Source organism: Anas acuta, chromosome 2 (assembly GCF_963932015.1).
Source record: "Anas acuta chromosome 2, bAnaAcu1.1, whole genome shotgun sequence".
Lineage (NCBI taxonomy): Eukaryota > Metazoa > Chordata > Aves > Anseriformes > Anatidae > Anas > Anas acuta.
This window is the reverse complement of record NC_088980.1, coordinates 31438264-31458894: the sequence shown is the minus strand read 5'-3', so window position 1 is coordinate 31458894 and position 20631 is coordinate 31438264. Positions and strand designations below refer to the sequence as shown.

Here is a 20631-nt window from a genome sequence, read left to right as displayed (position 1 = left end):
TTCTGTCTATTATGTTGGATGGAGAAAAAAAGCAATGCAATTCCCGAGATGTATGCATTTAACTTTAACAATTTAAAATACAGAGAATAAAACATGCAAAAACACTGAAATATTCTGTTGACAACCTCATGGTTTCATCTGCTTTATAATGGCTTTTGAATACGTTTATAAATATATTCTTCTGAGAACTATCATTAATGAGAAAATACATTTTATATGAAAGTTACAAGTATTCACTGTCTTTGTTTAATCTGCTAATAGGAAATCAGTTTTACTCTCGTGTAAAACTTAAGACCTTTGTGTTCTAAAATTAATATATCTAACTAAGGATTAGTTTTGATAAAACAGTGTGACAAACTATTATTAGCCTTAACACATTAGTGAGGAAAATGCTCAAATGACAGAGTACAAAATGATGCTGAGCTCTCAGGGGCTCAGAGGTCAAGCGTTAATGATAGCAACACCACTTCCTTCCTGCATTTCAGGCCTTTGTTCTGTAAGATTCCAAACTCATCAAGACTGTTTTAATAAGTGGTTATAAGCTGCATCATATTCTGATACTACTACCTCCCCCCCCAACATGCCGCTGCTATGAGGTATAGAAGTTTGTAGAAGTTAGCTGATTCTGAGCACAGCAAATGCTGCAGCTTTGTGTTATCACCCTGTCCTTATAGTACAGTACAAGCAAGGACCAGCCATGTGAGAATTTTCAGGGAGAGCTATACACCTCTCCCTTGATGCCTCTTACATCACCATTTTGGAAGAAAAAAAAAAAAAAGAAAAGAAAAAGACAACAATGACAATCAAAATTCAAGGAATGAATTTTACTTTTTCAGTTAATACATCATCTAAGTTTATAGAAGGAAACAGAAGAATGTCTCTATTCTACCAACAGAGACAAAATTGTTTTTTGAAGAGTTTGGTAACATTTACATACAAATAGATTTCTTATTTAGTTTAATAAATGTGCAGCAGTGTCATATATATACATGTACATTCAAGAGCTCTAAGAATAAAAAAGACTTTTTTTTTCATCTGCACATGTGACATGGCACCTATGTGTAGCAGCCTGCTATTAAGGATAACATTGATATATAACACTAAAGGAAACAAATCTTGTATTCTATTACCTTTACTAAGCTTACTCTAAGATTATTACAAATCATTTTCATATGCTAGAATTAATTTATTCTGTTCACATGTTGTTGTCTTTGCTAAAATAAGAAAAAAATGTATGTAAAAGAAATGAAATGTTTTATAATTCCACTTCTACTTCTAATGTAGAATACGGTATTAGAAAGCAAGAGTAAGCCTTAGCAATACAGCCTAATTAAACGCAGGAAATGGTTACAGTTCAGTTTATCTGCATTCAAAATTCATACGAAGTTAAGTGAATCTCATTCCCGGATTATATTGACACAAGATATAAGGGACGAATAAATGCAATGGCTCAAAGGACTGAAGGGTTTGACTTGTGAAGATAAGAAATCTCTCGAACACTACCCTTAGCTTTCTTTCCCACCTGGAAGTGGATATGACTAGCCCTGTAGCCTGGGTAGCTTTAGTGAGCGATGTATTTGCCTTTAAGCTATGATAGTTCATAGCATATGGTGTTCATGTAAAGCAAAAACAATAGCACTTCCTTAATATTGTCAGCAGTAGCCTTCTGCAACTCAACATTCACAGCCACCCAAGCTTCAGCCATTTTTGCAAAGCTCAACTGCTAATGCAAGCCAGAAGCCTGAATAAAATTTAGTAGAACATATTTAGCAATATAACTGCAGTCTCCAATTTTGCAAGCCCCCCTCTGTGTATGTTAAATGATAGTTGCAAATGTGATGGCCAAATATTAAATATCCCTGCACTCAACATTTATCAAAATAACCACTACTAATCAGGTAACTGCTATTTTTTCCCTACAAAATGTTAGTATTTCATACACAGCTCTTTTTTTTTTTTTTTACCCTCTATGGTGCAAACATATTCAATTTTTAAAAAATAGGCTCTGTAAAGCAGTGAGAAAAATTAGCGATTCATATGGCTTCATCAATTTAGGAAAGGTGAAAATGATTGTCTCCAGTTTTGTGGAACATACATGTATCAACTATCCAGTCAGTTGAGAAAAAAATGCCCTGCTGAAATCATGACTTTCAAATTCCCTTCCAGGTAAGTTGTTCAAGTGCAAAAGTTCAAGTGTAAAAGGGAAGTAAAAAGGAATATTGTTGACAATGACTATATAAATGTGTGAGCAGAGAAAGGTACTGACCTGTACAAACCGAAAACAGCAGATGGAATAGCCATAGTCTATTTTTCACAAAGCATATCCAGAATATTTAAGATGGAAAAAATATCATTCAGTCTCAGATAAAATAAAAAAAAAAAAAAACAACACCCACACCACTAAATTTCCAGGCATTCTTTTTTCAGGAGAGCTTGGTTTTCTAGGACAGATTGAGAAAGGTTATTATATTGCTATGAACTTATTTGCATACTTCTAGCTTTAACAATGAAAGAAGTTATTAAAAGCAGTATCTATAATACCAGATTTGTTTTCCTGCTCTTCATGAATGAAAGGTTGTGAAAACTACCAATACTTGCTTCTCCTCAAACATAACACTACTTAACTTGACTTGGCAATTTAACTTGGCTTAATCTAAGGATGAATTATAAACAAACTAGATAGAGTTCAATAATGTATTTCTTTAAGAATCAGAAAGGAACTATGGCTGTTTAGTCAAATTAGAACTGCAGTAATTTACAACAACTTTGTTTTTATGTGCCAAATAATACTTCCATCTTTAGATCCTACTGCCAAAAAAACTATTATTACATTCCAAATGCTCAGGAGTAGTACACCAACTATGAATACATAAATACAAAGCTGCCAGCTTTGCAGAATATATTCAAGTGACAAAATTCTTGACATCCTGGAAGCACCTTACCCTGCAAGCAGCACAGTAAAAAGTTTCTACTATAAACAGATGTTCCTGTTCATAAAACTAAAAAAAAGCCTTGGGTATAACACTGGAGTAGCATTATTATTATTTCAGAACATAAAAATAATTTAAAAATAAGCTTTTATAAAATTATTTATGTTTTTGCATCTGCTAGGTACACTTATGTATGTAATTTTCCCCTACAGAATGTTTAAGTGGGATGCCATTTAAATGCAATTTTTTTTTAATTAAATCCATAGCACACAGTCCATTATCACATTTTTCAAAAGGAAACAATGACATTTAATTTTGGAGAAATATATGTACAAGGTGATGGTGTAGCAGTACTATTTTCAAAGTTACTGCCCTGGCTGATAATTTACCAGGCTTTGAGATTTGTTTTTGAATTACTGGAAAACAAGCAAATATAAGTATAAATATGATATGGATGTTATAAATGTCCTTAGAGGAAAAGAGTTCAGTTTGTGGCCTTAGTATGTATCTAAACATAGTAAATATCCCTTATAGAATTAATTTTATTTTTCTTTGTTGATTTTTGATTAAAAAAAGTAGCATTTGGTGAAGCGTCATTACAGTTTTAGAGCTTTCATTACTACTGATTACGATGATGAAATCACAAACAAAATCATAAAGCCATTAAAATATGGAACAAGCAAATTCCCTAGACATCTCACAGATGCTGCCAAATGAGCTACGCCCTCTGTTAAGCATTAAGTTTCTAATTAAGGGAGATGTAATCCTCCTGTGTCATTTCATGGTGGTTAACATTGAAAGCGATAATCTTGACTGCTTATCTTCCCAAAGAACCTTCCACATATCAATAGGTCTGAAGGATGCCCACAAACACTCTGTGGTATAATCTACATCTTAAGGCTCTCAGAGCTAGCATTCAAATTCTCAATGCTAGGAAACGTCCTCATTTACCGAGTCCTTCCATCAGAGAAAGTAAACAAGGAGAAATTCTGGTCATGAGATACGAAGTCAGTAAACACCTCTGTACAGGCTGGAATTCCCTCCAGGGGAAGGTCATGAAGCCCTAGAAGGGAAGGTCATGAAGCCCTAGAAGGATGCCTGTTAGGCAGGTCATAAAGCACAGTAGTAACAGGAGTATCTTGGAGGAGGAAGGGGAAAAAAAAAGAATTTAAGGCAATTCCTCAAAAAGTCTCTTGAAAGAGTCTCTTGTTTAGTTTAATACGGCTCTAGTTTGAGGTTTAATATGACTGTGGGCATGGCATTGGCTAATGCTGCCAAAGCATCTTCTGAATAGTTGAGAGATACCTCAAGTATGGAAATATTTATATACAGTGTAAATTCCCATGTTTTATTTTCATCCTGAAAGGAATGTGACCCACTCTACAAAATATAGCAACTGTAGGCTTTGGGGTCGTTACCAAATTAGAGGGAGACAGATCTTTTCCCAAATGCTTTCATGCAGAGGACATTCCATAAAGTCTCCAGCAGCACATGACTTTGTACAGCACTGAAAGAATCTGCAAATGCCATTTTCTCTGAGATGGGTTTAAAGCAGAAATGATTTCTGAATGATTCGACCTCATCACGTTTTTCTTGAAACTATCAACTGGTGTATCACTTGAATCTGCCCCCTTTCACCTGCTACAGAAAGGGCATCCCTTCCCATTCATTTCCATTTATGACCCTTAACCAGACAAGCCCTCTCAGAGATAATTTACAGATTTGTTCACCAGGAGAGAAGAGGTAAAAATCAACACAATTGTATTCCCTCTGAGCTTAGACTAGGAAGGTAAGGTAAAAGGCTAAATACGAGGGAAGGTCTCAGCTTTTTAACACCAGGCTAGCTGGTGACTGCCAGGTACCTGACCTCAGCCAGAGGTCAAATCAAAACTGGCATCCAGCAGACATCAGATAATCTGTCCCCACTCTTGTACATCAGATAGGGTCTCTATTAAAAGACAGAATAAAGCTACAGAAAACATGTAATGGCCTTCCCAAAACCATATCTGCATATAGATATAGCAGCCTCATCTGAGCCATCCTGTTCCAGAGCCACGATGCATTTCACAACGTGAGCCACTCCTCAGCACTACTATGAATGCAAATCTAAGTACATGGCAGCACCAGAAACATACCACCTCCTTTGCACTTAGCACGTGGGACTGGAATGGATGTTGCAGGTGACATGAAATGACAGCAAAATAATTTGAAGTTGGGAGGTGTGGAATAGAACGTTAATCTGTTAATCTTCCTCTCTAGTACAGCTATGTTACCCTGTACGCTTCCCTGTTCTTTTTTTTTTTTTAAATATTCTGTTTTGATGTGTTGAGATGGATTTAATTCCTGCAAGACAGGAGTTTATAAGAATCCTTACATGTTCTGGAACACAAGGCAGGTAGGATCTGATAAGGCTATTTTTACAAGTTTGCCTGCTCAAAAACTTCTGTCATTATCTGCTAATGCTTTCTTCTCGTAAGCTAGAGAAGTTAGGTGTGATGCTTGCTACATTTGGCACATTATTTGTAATCCAACTCTTCGCTCTAATTCATTTTTCCTACATAGTTTATAATACTCACTACACTATTTCACCATTCCATCTTTTCCCAGGATATTGTTTAATATAAAATGCTCTTTTTTGCTAGTCTATGCTTTTAAAATTCTCATTCGTATACACAGATTTTTATAGCTTTCTCTCTCTCACCAGGTGTCTGTCCTACTTAATTCTCTAACCAAGAACTCTAATGATTTTGCAGAAATGTCCTTTGCTTTTATCCAGTCTTGGTTCTATTTCAGTGGTTTATTTTATTTATATTTTTTTCTCCCAGTCTATATTTTACTGGACAAGTATCATCTGCTAAAGAAGTCAAAAATAAAACAACTGATCTGCTTCACACATTCAACACTTTTTGAAACCTTGCTCCAACTTTTCATTCTGAACATACACTAAGTCACATTTTATGAACAGGCAGCACAGATACATCAGATACATTTGGTGAAAGATGTTCTACTTGCTCATGTGTACACACTTTCTCCATAATTTTTTTTTTCTTCTTTACAAAAGAGGCTTTTTATTACTTAGAAAAAAATAACCATTAGTTAACCTGTACAGCAAAATAATAATTTTTTTAAAATTTTATTTTTTTAAGCCTGTTCTACCACGAGCACTTTCAACTAATCAAGCAGAAGTTGTCTGAGAAGGAAACCACCTTGCACGACAGTACTCAAAAGTCCAAACAACCTGCCAAGCAATTAGCCACAGCTTTTTTTAACTTTTAAAAATAAATAAAAATCAGTGCTTCTTTCTGTATCGTTAATACAAAACGTTAAAAGAAACAACAGAAACATCACAGCTTATCACAAACTGAAACTGTATGGTAACCTTTTTTCTGCTGTTCTTTGAGGATCTATTTTGTTCTTTAGATCTGAAGCAAGTTCAATATTTAAGTGCTGCTTTTAAAACTTTTTCAACTTAAACAAATCAGACTAAATGCAAGTGGAAAGCATATTGACACATTATAACCAAAAGGAATGATTTTTTTTCCCCCCTCCATATTTGTAGAACTAATTCAGTTTTTACTACCTTGCATAATATTCTGTTCCTCTATTTGAGGCACTGATAGAGGGACAGTGAATCAAGCTAGCTTCCCATCTGCCTTTTACATGGCAGGTGATGTTAATCAACCCAGCTGGCTTATACAAAGATGCCTGCTGTGGCCATAGAGCAAAATGCTTTGTAAAATGTAACTTGCAGAGTAATTGCATTACTTTTCCGTACAACGTCACAGCCACATAGAGTAAATGTTTCTTTTAAAAGCATTAACAGTAGCTTTGCATTCTTAAACATGGCTGAAGTTTCAACATTGAAGAAACACGTTTACTGATTTTAAAAGCACTTTACAGCATGGTAACACTGCATTTTACAAGATTTTCTTAAGAAATATACCATAAAGATATTAAAAGCTGCTTTAAAACGCTCCCATAACTGATGAACTTGAACCTGATTCTCTATGTAATTTTTCTCAACTTTCATAGGATTCTTTCTTCCGTACCGTTCTCAAAATAGAGTTCAAAAAGCCATGAAGTAATGAAGATGGGGTTTTCCTCTTTAAACTGCTACAAAGTGGAAAAATAATAATAATAAAAACTTCTGTCAAGGATCTGAAACAAAATAAAACTGTATGGCAGCAAATTGCTCACAACATTGATTATAACCAACTCAAACTCTCCTACATGGGATTGCTGAACTTTTTTTTTTTTTTTTTTAAATGTTCTTGTTTTTCTATGTTGCTTTTTAAAGAATGAGCAACTGTATTATTCAACGTGGAATGCTAAGTGTTTATGCAGAAGTCTCCCTTACAAGGCGAGGACGTATTTTCAGTTGCCACAAAGTGGTGCTTAACACACTGCTATGTTTTCTTAAGTAGAAGGAAAAACCAACAACGAAGTTGTATATTTTTTTTTCTTAAGTGACTAACTGAGTGATGCTGAACTTAGTTCATAGTGTGCTAATTAATCACTCCAGAAACATCACACTAAGTCAACACGTGTCTACCTCCAAAAATGAGAGTTCAGTGCTTCATGAGTTCATGCTTTTGGAAGACTTAGTCTTTGTTCACAAAAACACTTGCACTATCTAAAGTTGACGTTCCCAAACCACGGTATGCAAGACACTTCCAAGTTATTTTACATGTGTGGTAGGCATCAGTAGCCACGGATCCTGATCTGGGCACAAAAGCCAGGAGCTGCTGCAACTACCACACAGTAAAATCTCATCACCTTCAAGCCTATAAGCATGTGCGTGCTTCTCACTCAGAATACCTACATCACACTCCCAAACTGGGATACAGAATGAGATTTAAATGATAGATGAAAGGCAAGCAGCCCTTTTTGAGGAGCAGTAAGAAGGTAGGTAGTTTACAGTACCATGAAGTGAAGGATTAGGGATAAGTTATTACAGTCTTTGTCCAAGAAGGTCATTGGTATCTACATGTTGTCTGGGCATTTCTAAGCCTCTAATGAATCAGCAGTCATTCTCAACTTATATTCGAACCTGAGCAAATGAAGGAGCTAAGAAAAGCAAAATAAAACAAAACAAAAAAAAAACTTTCAAGCATGTCTACAAAAGGTATTTCCATAAAGCAGCAGAACAGTGATTAGTGTCCAGTGCTTTTATGGCTAGCCAATTGCACTTGGTCACCTGATGTCAGACTTTACTGGGTGTTTATTAAAAAACACCAACTGGGAATAGAACTTTCAACTTTTACTTTTATCATTTACTTTAAAACAGAATAGAACAACTGCATGTTTCCTGCAATGTACAAATCTGTCAACTCTCACTTGGGCTTTGAAGCAACTTAACAACCACATACCAAACCGTACACTGCTTGTGGTTTCAAGACTTGGAGGAAATGAACTCTTGTTCCATAACTATCACAAAAGAGAGTCACTTGCTGAATCACCAAAACCATATCCTGGTACGCGCACATTTCTTCTGAGGTATTTCCCATTCAACATCTCCTCTGTACATCTTCCACGTCTGTACAGAAAAAAAGCCAGCTAGACTTGCAATATGCCCACAAATTGTAACCTACCATCAGGACTACTAATATGATGCTGGTTTAGACAAAAAAGAGGAAAACAAAAGAATCATAGGATCATTCAGGTTGGAAAAGACTTCTAAGTCATCTAGTCCAACCTCTAACCTAGTAAGAAGACTGGCTAAACTGTTAGATGTGAGCAACGAAGAATCAGAGAAAATGCAGTGATTTACTTCCTTATGGAATGAAATGTAGGTTCAGCGTAGATGCCCAGAGGTACCCATCTATCATGTTTTGGGTTGGTTGGGTTTTTTGGGTTTTTTTTGCATGCTTAAATCTTAACACAGAGTTTCTTTTTCCTGTCAATTAATTCTTACACAGTTTGGAACAACACAGAGCATTTATAACCATAAAGTAATCAGCCACTACATTGTATTTAAAAATCATTATCTATTTGTTATTATTTTTGATTTCTTACTTCTAAGTAGAAAATGACTGGTAGCAACACAGATTTATTTTTAATAAATTATGAAACAAATGCTTGAAGCCTTAGCTAAAGAAGTCTTTTTGAAGTATCTGCTTTCTCAGTTTTGTACACTAATAATCATTTTTCATGATAAGGCTGAGGAATCTGGAATGATTTTCAAATTTCATTTACAGTTCACAGTTAGTTTACATTATCCACTGCTCTCCCTTGCTCACAGAATCAGGTAGTCAGGTCCACCACGCTTGATTTGACCTTAGTGTACAGATTAACGAGACTAGCATTCTCACATGATAAAAACTGAGGAAGAACTACTTAAGCCAGTAGCCATTTCAGAGTAGTACATGTCCATTTCAGAGTAGTACATGTAGATTCACGCTGAAAGAAACATTAAGGACCTTGGGGCAGCTGACCCTCCTAAGCACTGAGGTAAGCAGTTGGAAGTGTTCCAGAAGAGGGTCCACAGCCAGCCAACAAAGCTTGAGACAGCATGGGGCCAGCAGAGGAAAGGGGGACACCTGAGAAGTACAGATGCTGATGCATTCCTAAAAAACTCTTACAGCCATGGGCCTCAGACTTCTTGCAAAAGAGCATAATCATTGCACCCTACTTTCAAACGCTGATGGGTTGCATGAAGATCAGTATTTTTTTTCCTTCCACATTACTAGGTATAATACATTAACATTTATGCCATCTGTTTAACATACTGAATAAGAATTCCTGTTTGCATTGTTATCCTTTTCAAGAATCAGACACACACACACACGAAAAACAACATATAATCGGTTCTACCTATCTACAAAGTTTCCCGCTTAATAGGTCAATAAAGACTATCCAAAAAAAAGTATCAGTGGTCTAGATACATTTTTTATCATTGTCTGATAAAGCACATCGACCAACAGATGGTATACCAAGAAGTAGATGGGGAGATACCATTATCTCTTCCTCTAAATATAAACAAATATTTATGTGGCACATTTTAAATCAATAAAGGAAAGGCATCATCCTTCAGCTGGCAACTCAAAATGCAGACATCAAGAAGCAAACAATAATTCAAAGACTGAATACTTCAGCATGAAAAGCTCGTACCTTGTGCTTGCCCACAAGAATCATAACACTGAACACATGACAATGGAGTCTGATGGGGTAAGTCAAAAATGTTTGACCACTCAGACCACGGACTCACTCCAGTAAATTCCTACCTTATTGAATCAGCTAGAATTTGTCTGAAGGGTCCATACACGCACAACTTTCAGCTTATTGTACGTCATATGATGCCACGCATAAGTCTGCAATACAGAGCAATTCAAATGGCACATGGGTTGAATTTCAAGAGAAATTATGCTGTGGAAAAAAATGAGCATCTCTCTGTGCAATTAAAAACATTGTTCAGCATGAATCACCAAAGTTGACCTATTCCTATTTATGTGTACCTTTTAATGTTCACAGCTGGCAAACAGCAAAACTGCACTTTCTTAAAGTAGTTTCATATAAGCAGTCTGGTTCTTACGGTTTACTTCACGTAAGTTCCTAGAACAACTGCAATCAGTTTTATCATTAATATCTTGTTAAAACATACAGCTTTGACAGTCCATCGTTGCAGAGGTACAAGAACACCTATGAGGCTTTCCCCAGGAAATGTTTGTCAATACTTCATCTGAAGCTCTTAAAAGCACTTGAAATTGGCTATTTCTCTTACCTTTTTTATATCCTCTTAAAAAGAAGTTATAAATTAATCCATTGCAAGAAGGTCTGGTAACTAGAATGAACTTCTAGTTATGTAGTTAGATTTCCAAAACAATTCACAAAGCAATCATTCATTAACTATCAATTTATCAAAGCGTTTATGGAGCCAAACCTGTTTTAACGTAGCTAAAGTTTTTTTGTTTACTTAGGAAAAATAAACAGGGTTATAACTGGCTAGAACTGTACAAGTCTACAGAGCTCAATCGTACAAACTAGTCTTATTTCCTTATCAGAATACAGATAAAGTCAAACAGGAAAAGCTAGGGCATTTCTCCTATCAATAAGCACACAGGAGCAAAACTGCTGAGTCATAAAGGCACACAGCATTAAAAGCTGTTTTGGAGTTCATAGATTATTTGTACAGTTTTTTTTAACACTCCAGTATGAATGCTTTTTAAATTACCAGGACATAAGGTCACAGTCAAGCAAATAGTACTCATACGAATTCAGATGGGTGAATCATGAAGCCTATGGAACACAGATGTTGAAAGCCTGATGCTACCTCTAATTATACTTCCTTAATTACACTTTCACCTTTAGAGAATGGATCAACTTTTACTGTAGTTTGTAGTACAACAAAACTCCAAATCTTCACGTGCTATAGTACAGCAATAAAAATATTAGCAAAAATCACAAGATTTTGAATATATAGATTCACAGAAGTCACAGTACTTCCTGAGGTTGACACACTTGGTATCCACCTGCTACCCACTCTGGTTTTGAATGTCAGACTAACCATCATATCAATCTCAAGAACATTTATACAATTTGAACAGATTTTAGGCTCTGATCTTGCAAACAAGGCAGAATATTTACTGCAATAGCCAGAACAAAGCACAGAACAGTATACATAAAACTAATCTCCCTATTTACAAGGGCTACAGAGTAAAGCCAAATACTATTCATACTGGAACTGGGTTTCCAAGAACTGTTACAACAGCTTGGTGGAACATAAGAGGCTCCTACACAGACTTTCCATATATTTTTGATCAAGTAATAAACATAGCACAGACATGAAGAGAGAACCTTTTATTCTTCTTCCCTACAATGGGAGCTCTAACAATGACTAACATCAATCACTGAAATAATACACTGCAACAGTCCTGGAAAAGAAAAAAATGAAGATGACATTAACTGTCAATATTTGCATCCAATTTCTCCTTTTTACCCTACAAAAATATTGATAGAGTAAACTTTTACTTTCTGATATGAGAAGAATTTACAGTTTTAGGTGTTCTGTATGAGGTATATTAAATGTAAGTTGTATCAGCCCGTAGCGGTATAGGTCTATGCAGCCGCATTACTCGCCTAGTGACACAAAGCTCCTAAAAATAAAACGTTTCTGGTCAAGTTAAGACTAAGAACGAGCATGTAACAGTGAAAACATACACAATTGGAGATTTAAGGTGATGTCACATCTACGTGGCTCCAATCAGCATTTGTGAGGATCAGAATTTAGGACTTCAAAGCCTAAATCCCTACTTATGTTCTGTTATGTAAAATACAGGCTAAAATAGCCTGTAGCAGACAAGCCACAAATGCTTAGTCTGACTCTGGGCTGGGAAGGGGAGGGGTGAATAAAAAAAGAAAAGTATGGCAGCACGGACTAGGAAATAACTTGAATGGTATGACAGGCTGATACTTCAATACCCATACTATTCCAAGGTACATATTCTGTAATGAATCTGGATGGGATGCAGTAGAAAACAGTATGAGAGGAAATATATGAAGTTTTCCCGTTTTTCCTCCAAACTTCCAACAGAATGTAAAACAGCTCATTCAAAAATTTAAACATGAATTGATACCTATGTTAGAAATACAGAATGCAGAAAAGCCATCTGATTTTTCAGAGAAGTGTCTAGCTTCTAAGGCCAGAAACCAAGCAAACTGAAATCTGAATAATATTTTAACAGAAAGATGCAACTGCTAGAAACAAGACGTGGTGGATTCTCCATTTAACTTCATCACGTCAAGATCAAATGGCACTCCACCAAAACCACACTCAAATTATGGGGTATTTTTGCACCTTGCAAATGGCCTCCTAAAAATGCCTCCTAATGCAATGATGATTTAAGTAAGAGGAGCCAAACCCACCAGAAGCTGCTGGCATCAACATAAACACTTGCATGCAGTAACTACAGCCTGACTGTACCAGTGTCCTGGAGGGCTTTAGCTTCTTCTGGCTTGGGAGGCAAGTGTCTAAGCATAGAGGAGGAAGAGCAGGGAAAGAGGGCAAACACAAGAAGGAAGTTGCCCATTTGAAAAAACACGAGGAATGGTGCTTTAAACAAACAAGCCAGGCAAATGCAATCACCTGAAATAAAAGTGAGTCAGGCTGTATTATACTAGCCTTAGGAGGCTGAGCTTTAATCAGTTGCTTTGTAATTAGAGGTTTCTCCTTCACAGCAAAATTTAAAACTTGGATAAAAAAAAAAAAACAAAACAAACATTTGTATCTGTTAGCTTGTAGATATATTGTAACATTCTTAATGAGACAGAATAAACAGAGTCTCCCATTTTACCTGTCTTTACCACCTGTACTGTACATCTTATCCTAAGCTGCACTCCTCAGAGCAGAAACCTCATGCAGTCTGTTCTCTTGAACATGCAGTACAACAGAGCAGCAGGCATCACAAGAAAAACACAGTATATCAAAGAATATATTTTACGTGATGACAATGGATGCATTGCAAATTTAAGCTATGTTATGCCAAAGAATGCGTGTTAATTATATTACAAAGTAAAATTAGGCAATGCAAACTTACTGGAAAAAAATCTTAATTATTCTGTTATTGCTGTGCTTGCCAGAATCACTTGCATACAACATAAGAAACCAATTCTGAACTAATTTTGAACAGAAACTTTCTTCTGTAATTGCAGAACTGTCCAATAAGCAAGAGAAAAAAATATATACTTTAAACCACAGGAATTCTTAGCAAAATGGATAAAAGAATAATTAATAAGCAACACATTCAATTTTGTTTCTAACTTATTGGTACACATACAGAGCACAGCTACTTCATTTCAGTTTCTGCAAACCTCTCCTTAATTCTCAGTATACTGTAGAAAAAAACATGCCTGGACACGTTAAAAAAGTTATATAAGTTATATTAATTATGTTTTTATTCCCATTTATCCCTTTAATCTAACTGCTTCACCAAAACCCTGAGAAGACTCATAAGTGTTCTTTCTTACTGTGGTATTTAAATAGTTGTCAATTTGTCACATAAGGACCAGAGCTAGAGGCAAAAGGGCTTTCATTTTAGCATGCACAGGGAACACAGGCTATGCTTAAATGACCGTCCAGTTGTGCTCCAGATGCTGAACTGCATCCACACAAAGAACTGTTGTCCCATACCCTACTTCTATATGCTTTTCACTGCTGAATGCACATATGTATTGGCACTTCACATCAAAACAGAGTGAAATAACACAAGGAGAACATACCAAGTTATTCTTTACCGTCAGCAGACACCTGCCTGATTTATCCCAGTCTCTTAAAAATAACAAGCTTGCCTTAAGCCACTTTCAGAAAGTATCTTACACACAAAAAACAAATACTCCAGCGGTGATTTAAACTCACCTGCTTGACTTTGATGACTGCTGATCTATGTCAGTACATGCAGGTATCAGCACACAGCTGAAAAGCAACACTACCTCAAATCATTTCTTAGCTTTGACTGACCATGCAAGAACTCTGGCTTGAAGCAGACTCCAGAGACATTATTTTAAGCCACTACTGAAACATCTTTCTTGACTCCAGAACTTCACGTTCCAATTTTTGTGCATACAAAAGCATGCCAGAGTGCCTGATGCAGATGCAAAAAACCTTCTGCCACCATGCTGACTTGAGTAACCTGACCACACAGACAGCTACGGCATCATGGACTTGCGTAGCTGAAGGACAGCCATACAGGATTGCTTAACAGCAGCCACTGGGGAACTTCAACAACAAGCTACAACAATCAAAAGCAAGTGCTCAACACAATATAATCAGTTACCAACAGAGAAAAGGAAAATGTTTAAAGGTTATGGAAAAGAAAAAGACATACAACAATTTCCTAGAATCTGGAGTGTGTTAAGTGTGCTAAAGCCTACTGCATTTCTAACTTGACACTATGTAAAAACTCATCTGTCTTTAACTCCAGGGAAAATTCAGTACTATCTTAATGATTTGGGAGGGAAGACTTTTTTTTTTTTAATACTTCACTTTTAAAGGAACAACTAGACATCTAAGTGAGGCACATTTAGTTAAATGGACACGACTTCTTGAGATGTCTTTCATAAAACAGTTCTTCCCCGCCCCTCCCAGACTTCCGCCTTCAGAGAACAGACATCCACTCTGGATTATTTAAACTTGGAAAAATGCAAGTGTTTTCTTTGAAAAAATATCTATTGTTACAGCAAAAACTTGGGTTTCCTTTCAAGCAAGATCATATGATTACGCGTTTATATTTTACTTTCCGCAGGAATTTACACACCCCCCATTTGCATCCTGTTATTCATTTAGCGTTTCCCTTTACTTCAGCATGCTGTGTTAATAACATGGACCTGCTGGCTCAGGCCAGGCACTCAAGGTGACAATCGATGATCACTCTTGGGTTTATCAGATTTGTTCTACAGGGCTTTCCTCATTATTTAACTACAGAACACATTCCTTCAAAAATCAGTTCCGTGAGAAGCACTGTATGGGCAGATCATAAAACCAACTAACCTGGGGTGGTAGGGTTCTTTATTTTTGTTGCCATTGGTATTTATTCACTAATTAGGTACTTCAAAGCACTTATCTGTCCTTTGGTGGGTCAGTTTCAACTGAATTAGATTTCATGCTATTTAAGTACATTAGAATAGTAAAAATTATTTTCCTGTGTGCAATATTGGATCTATCATAGTCTTAGATTGCATTATCTTGTTTACATGTATCTTTAACCACCTACGTTAGCTCTTAAACACCTTCAGGCTGATATTGATTACTAACCTGATTTGTAGTCCTACCTCTAAAGAAATAGCAAGAAGCCTCTTTCCAGGAAAAAAAAAAGACTATGTAGCTTCTATGAAGGTAAATGTTACTCTTGCTTTATCTTAAATAATTTGATGTTATTTTTATTTTTTGAACAATGTTTCACATATAGCAGGCTATTTTATTTTATAGAAATTACAGGAAAAATATCCTGTTGTAATACACTCAGTATATACACTCACTCATTGTTTGAAAAATACTTTACAATTCCTATCAGGCAAATTAAAACTCTGCTACTTAATTCATTATGACACAATAACCACTATTCCACAACTGTGGTCCAATATTATAGACATAGTAGCTGCATGTGTCTGTATGTTGTGGATACCATTGGAACAGGACATTGTTACTGAGTTGCAACACAGCTTAGGTGTGCTTCAACAGTATTTAAATCGCATCTTGAGATGGATATACAACTTCCCTGCTGCTGAATGGCTGAAAGCTACCTTCATTTTCAAATTTGAAACAAGCACCTGATGTAAACTTTGGTGTAGAGTGATTTTCCATCCTTTTACATCACAAAAAAAGGTAAAGCCATGATTTTTTTTTCCTATACAGAAATAATATCACTAATCCCTTTATTCCAAAACCTTCGAGTACAAGTTGTCTGAACAAAATAAAAACAAAAATCAAGCACTTCCACTGCATGAGAAATTTAGATGAGTCCATATACCACTAAATTTTTAGCTGGTAAGGACAGAGGTTATTTTCGTGTCCAAATAACTGTCAAAAAATAAATAAATGAGTAAAGAGAGACTGTTCAGCTGCAGATGCTGAGGAATGTAATTCTATCTTCAGTATAGTGTCATAAAACTTCTGATTGATAAAAAAGAGTACGGTTTTATTTAAATACCAGCTCTTTGCTTTATTCCAGTAATGTAAAGGACCAGACTATTTCTGCTTTTGCAGAGACTGGCATGCAGCCAACCACCACATTTCACCCTACAGAACAACTCAGGTAATGAAGGAGAGGGGTTGAACTCCTTTGCCACCCTGACACAGTACAGGAGGACACGTTCTGCTGGCCTAATTACTACTCTGAGCGCTGCTGTGTTACCTTCTCCCAGGCTGGGGTCAGCGAATACCTGCCCACACAGTTGGAGAACCTCAGCTGTCATCTTAATGCCTCATACGCTGCTTTAATCAGGGCTTGAAGACAGGAAGGACGTTGCCTCTATTTCTTTAGAAGTCACCTTCATGATAAACTATAAGAAGGAGTACTAACAGTTACCCTATATAAGTCTTTTAACCTATATGAAGTCCTAACCTATTTAAAGTCTTAAACCCTATATGAAGCGTTTTTCATGCATCATTAAGCAAAGCATACAGCTGATGGGAATTCATACGACATGTATTGAACTGTAATGGCTTTAGGAAGGCTATTTTCAGAGGAGGAAAAAATAAATCTCATCTCTTCTCTTTGAAAGTCTAAGAAAAAGGACTGGAAGACTCATAAAGGGTGATATTATTTCCAAATGCAAAGCTTTGAAAGACTTGTGATTTAAGTGAAATATAAGTAGTTACATTTGGTTTTCAAGAAACTGGAAAGCTTACTTTGTACAGTTACATTGCACATATCCATGCAACTGGATGTTCCCTTAAAATACAGATAAATTTAACAAGTTTAAGTACTTAAACAGCTGAAATCAGCCTACAGTATGAACAGAATTCTACAAGCAGTCCAAAAACATATAAATTCACAATCCTTACCGTCAAAAAAACTTTTGGCTCTCAGGTAACTGACGCTAAGCCTAAGCACAGACAACTTATCCAATTTGGCGATAACATCTTGAGGGAAAGGCAGAAGGCTAGCCAAGCGATCCAACTCCGCATTCAGACGATCCCTGTGCCTCTTGGATGGATTGGACTTGACTCCTTCAGCTGGGGATGGCTTTACTCTGTGGCAAAGAAACAAACAAAATATAAACAAAAGTTCCTTCCCAAAATGAAGGTAAGGATTTGCCAAACCTCACATTACAAATAGCCTTTTAAACTGTAACATGCAAAATGTTTTTCCCAACTGACTTCTGTTTCCCACGGAAAAAAAATTAGAATTAATCTAAGATCATTTAACTCCCCCCCAATACACCCACTATTAAATGAAGCAGTAAGAGCTGCGATAGCTATCTGACCACGTAATGACCATTTGAAACCTTAAGAGATTTAGCATTTATTAAAACCCTCCTATGGTTTCACTTAAACATCACTTCAGTTCTTCCAAACATTTGTATTAAAAATAATTCAGTTAGTATCTATTAATATTTGTGCACAAATCATTTGACAGGCTAGTTTTGACTTGAACTGCAATTTTTCACAGGTGTCCTTCATTCTTCATCAATGTTTGGAACAGGTTATTGTCAAGTGAACACAACAAAAGGCTTAGGAACTTGCTAGACAACAAGGCATTCAAAACTACGCAAGAAAAGAGATACAGCTCACTCAGCAAGTAAAATCTCTCTTGCTCCCACTATTGAACTTGTCCTGTAAATCAACTCCTAGCTGATGGCATTCCACTTGAGTATGGCATGAAAAAGGCATGCCTTTGTAGCTCACATAGTACAATGTGAAAAGCTTTCTGTTATGAAGTAAATAATAAACTTCTTGTAAACCTGTTGTTTTCTATTCATATTTGCCCTGAGCTCCAACTCCAGATACCTGAATACAAATATTCATACCTTTTCATACATGCAGTAGTCTAAAAACAGAATTACGCCCCCTCCTCACTTGAATTATATTTAGCCATTCCAAGCCAACACTAAAACCAATTAACTTATCTGTGCAAGCCATAATACATTTTAGAACATTTCTCACACTGTTTTCTAACTAAAGAGTGATTAAATTCCCACTTCTCCCACATCACAGTTGTATTTGAGAGCTGCAGCCATTACTGATCTCTTACAATTTGACTGCTTTCATAGGGATGTTGGCTCTGCAAGGTGCATCATTCGTGAAAATACTGAACATAAAAACTTCAGCAGTTAAATTCCTCAGTATTTTGTTTAGTCTGCTTCCAACTTTTGTCTTTAAAACCCTTTTTTAGATGATAAACTATAAAAGCTCCAACAGTTATTTTTGCCGCTGCTGAAAGTGAACCATATTGAAAAATAATCTCATCTCGTGGTTCCAGTCAAAAACATAGTGATAGAGTGGACATTCATTTTCTTAGCTTGTTGTTCTTTTTTCTCCCCCTCCTTTTATGTTTCAATTACACTTCTTAGTTTAAATTCAAACCATTCTTTTTACATGCACTTGTCAAAAACTTGCACTTACACCTGGCTACCTGGCCACTGGCTCTGCAGCTGCCCTTCTGTACATTAAAAGGGCATGTTTTTTTATGTGTAGCCTGGTAACTTGAAGGTGCCATAACATAAAGTGATAGTGAACGGATAAAATGCATTAGCAGCAACTACTTACTCCTTAAGTTAACCTTGCGACAAACTAAGCACTGCCTAGGACACAGTTGTAGCACAGCTCTATACTACGAGCATTGGAAATGCACGAAAAGAGGTGAATCAAGAGGATAAATTAAAATTCTTCTACTACTACTTCTTAAAATAAAATAAAATACTATCTTAAAATAATTTAGTAAAGTTTTGTTCACATTCTCTTATTCTGGCAGGATATTCACTTGTACAAGAATAACACAACTTAAATATAACCTTAACAAAATAAAGTTCAAGAACACCAAACATCACCACCAACATTCAACATTGCTTCATAAATATTTTTATGTATTAAACAACCATAAATACAAGCACAGAATAATGAATTCCATACCTTTAGCAGATAACAGCTGATTAACAACCAGTGAAGAGCTCACCACTATCAAACCAAACATGTTTCTAAAAAGCAAAGGTCCCCAGGAAAACAGTTCACCATACGCCATTTTTTCCAAAAAAAAGCACTAAACACTACCTTCCTATTTTCACTACTGTCCTCCTGCCTTGCTTAAAACTTCTATGAGCAGTTTGGCAAGTTATGTTGAAATTATACGAAACTGTGCAGTTACCTTGTCAAACTGTGGGATCTAATTGTTTTTGCTTTACTTTCAAGTAATTTTTCTTTCATACTTCTAAGTAGTCCAAAGCATACGGATTTCCTAACCATAGCATTCATTTCTGAACATCCGGTATTTGCAATATAAATCTTACCATCTATCCTCTCCTTCCAAAGGAAATACTGATTTTTCCTAATTTTATCCTTTATGACCCAACTAAAATCCATGATATAAATGGAACAAGTATCTTCAGGGACAAAAGAAATTAGGGTGTAAATGAAGGGGGAATAAATAGTGACTTGAACCATTTTCCATTCACTTACATAAACCCTCGATGTTACGGGCAGCCCAAGCTGCATTGCAGAAAGTTATCTTCAAGGAAAATGGAATGCTACGTCAAGATTAAATCCACGCACATTTTATTTATAAAGGAAAAAAAAAAAAGACTAAAGAAGGGAACAGATTTTAAGCTGACTGTTTGGTTCTTAATCTTTTACCTTACAGGAAATTTGAATTCTCTAATCAATCAAAGGCCAGAGGTCTCTGTGCACTCAGTATCTCTTAACTGAACTGAGTCCTTATCACCCAACAGCTGCAAAACAAGCAAGGACAGCTAATTCTAGTTCTAACATTAGAAGAGATTTGCCATCATAACATTAGTTGACTACTATTTTCAGAGGTTTACTACAAACAACTTAAACAGAAGTTTTAATTACAAATGCTTACCATGTGTGTGTACTCAGACATTAATAACACTATGTTCTTAAAAAGTGCACGTGTATCTGAGTCTTCTTATTAAGAGGCCAAAATAAATCTCAGTATTTATATGCTAAGTTGTATTTTTAAAGGAAAATTGATGCAGTCCTTTGAAAAAGTGAAAACAAGACAGATAAAGCATGATACCTTGTTCACAAGAC

At 36.0% G+C, this 20631-nt stretch overlaps 1 protein-coding gene across 2 annotated transcripts in view; it reads right to left on the bottom strand.

The window, feature by feature from the left end:
• AHR (aryl hydrocarbon receptor) overlaps nucleotides 1-20631 on the bottom strand; it is a 62834-nt gene that overhangs the window by 36894 nt on the left and 5309 nt on the right. Inside the window, exon 2 of one of the 2 annotated variants that reach the window (XM_068674110.1) lies at nucleotides 17428-17615. In XM_068674110.1, the coding sequence (XP_068530211.1) occupies nucleotides 17428-17615 (188 nt within the window). Of the gene's footprint in view, nucleotides 1-10153; nucleotides 10176-17427; nucleotides 17616-20631 lie in introns of those variants that run through there. The other variant, XM_068674111.1, reaches the window with a different exon arrangement.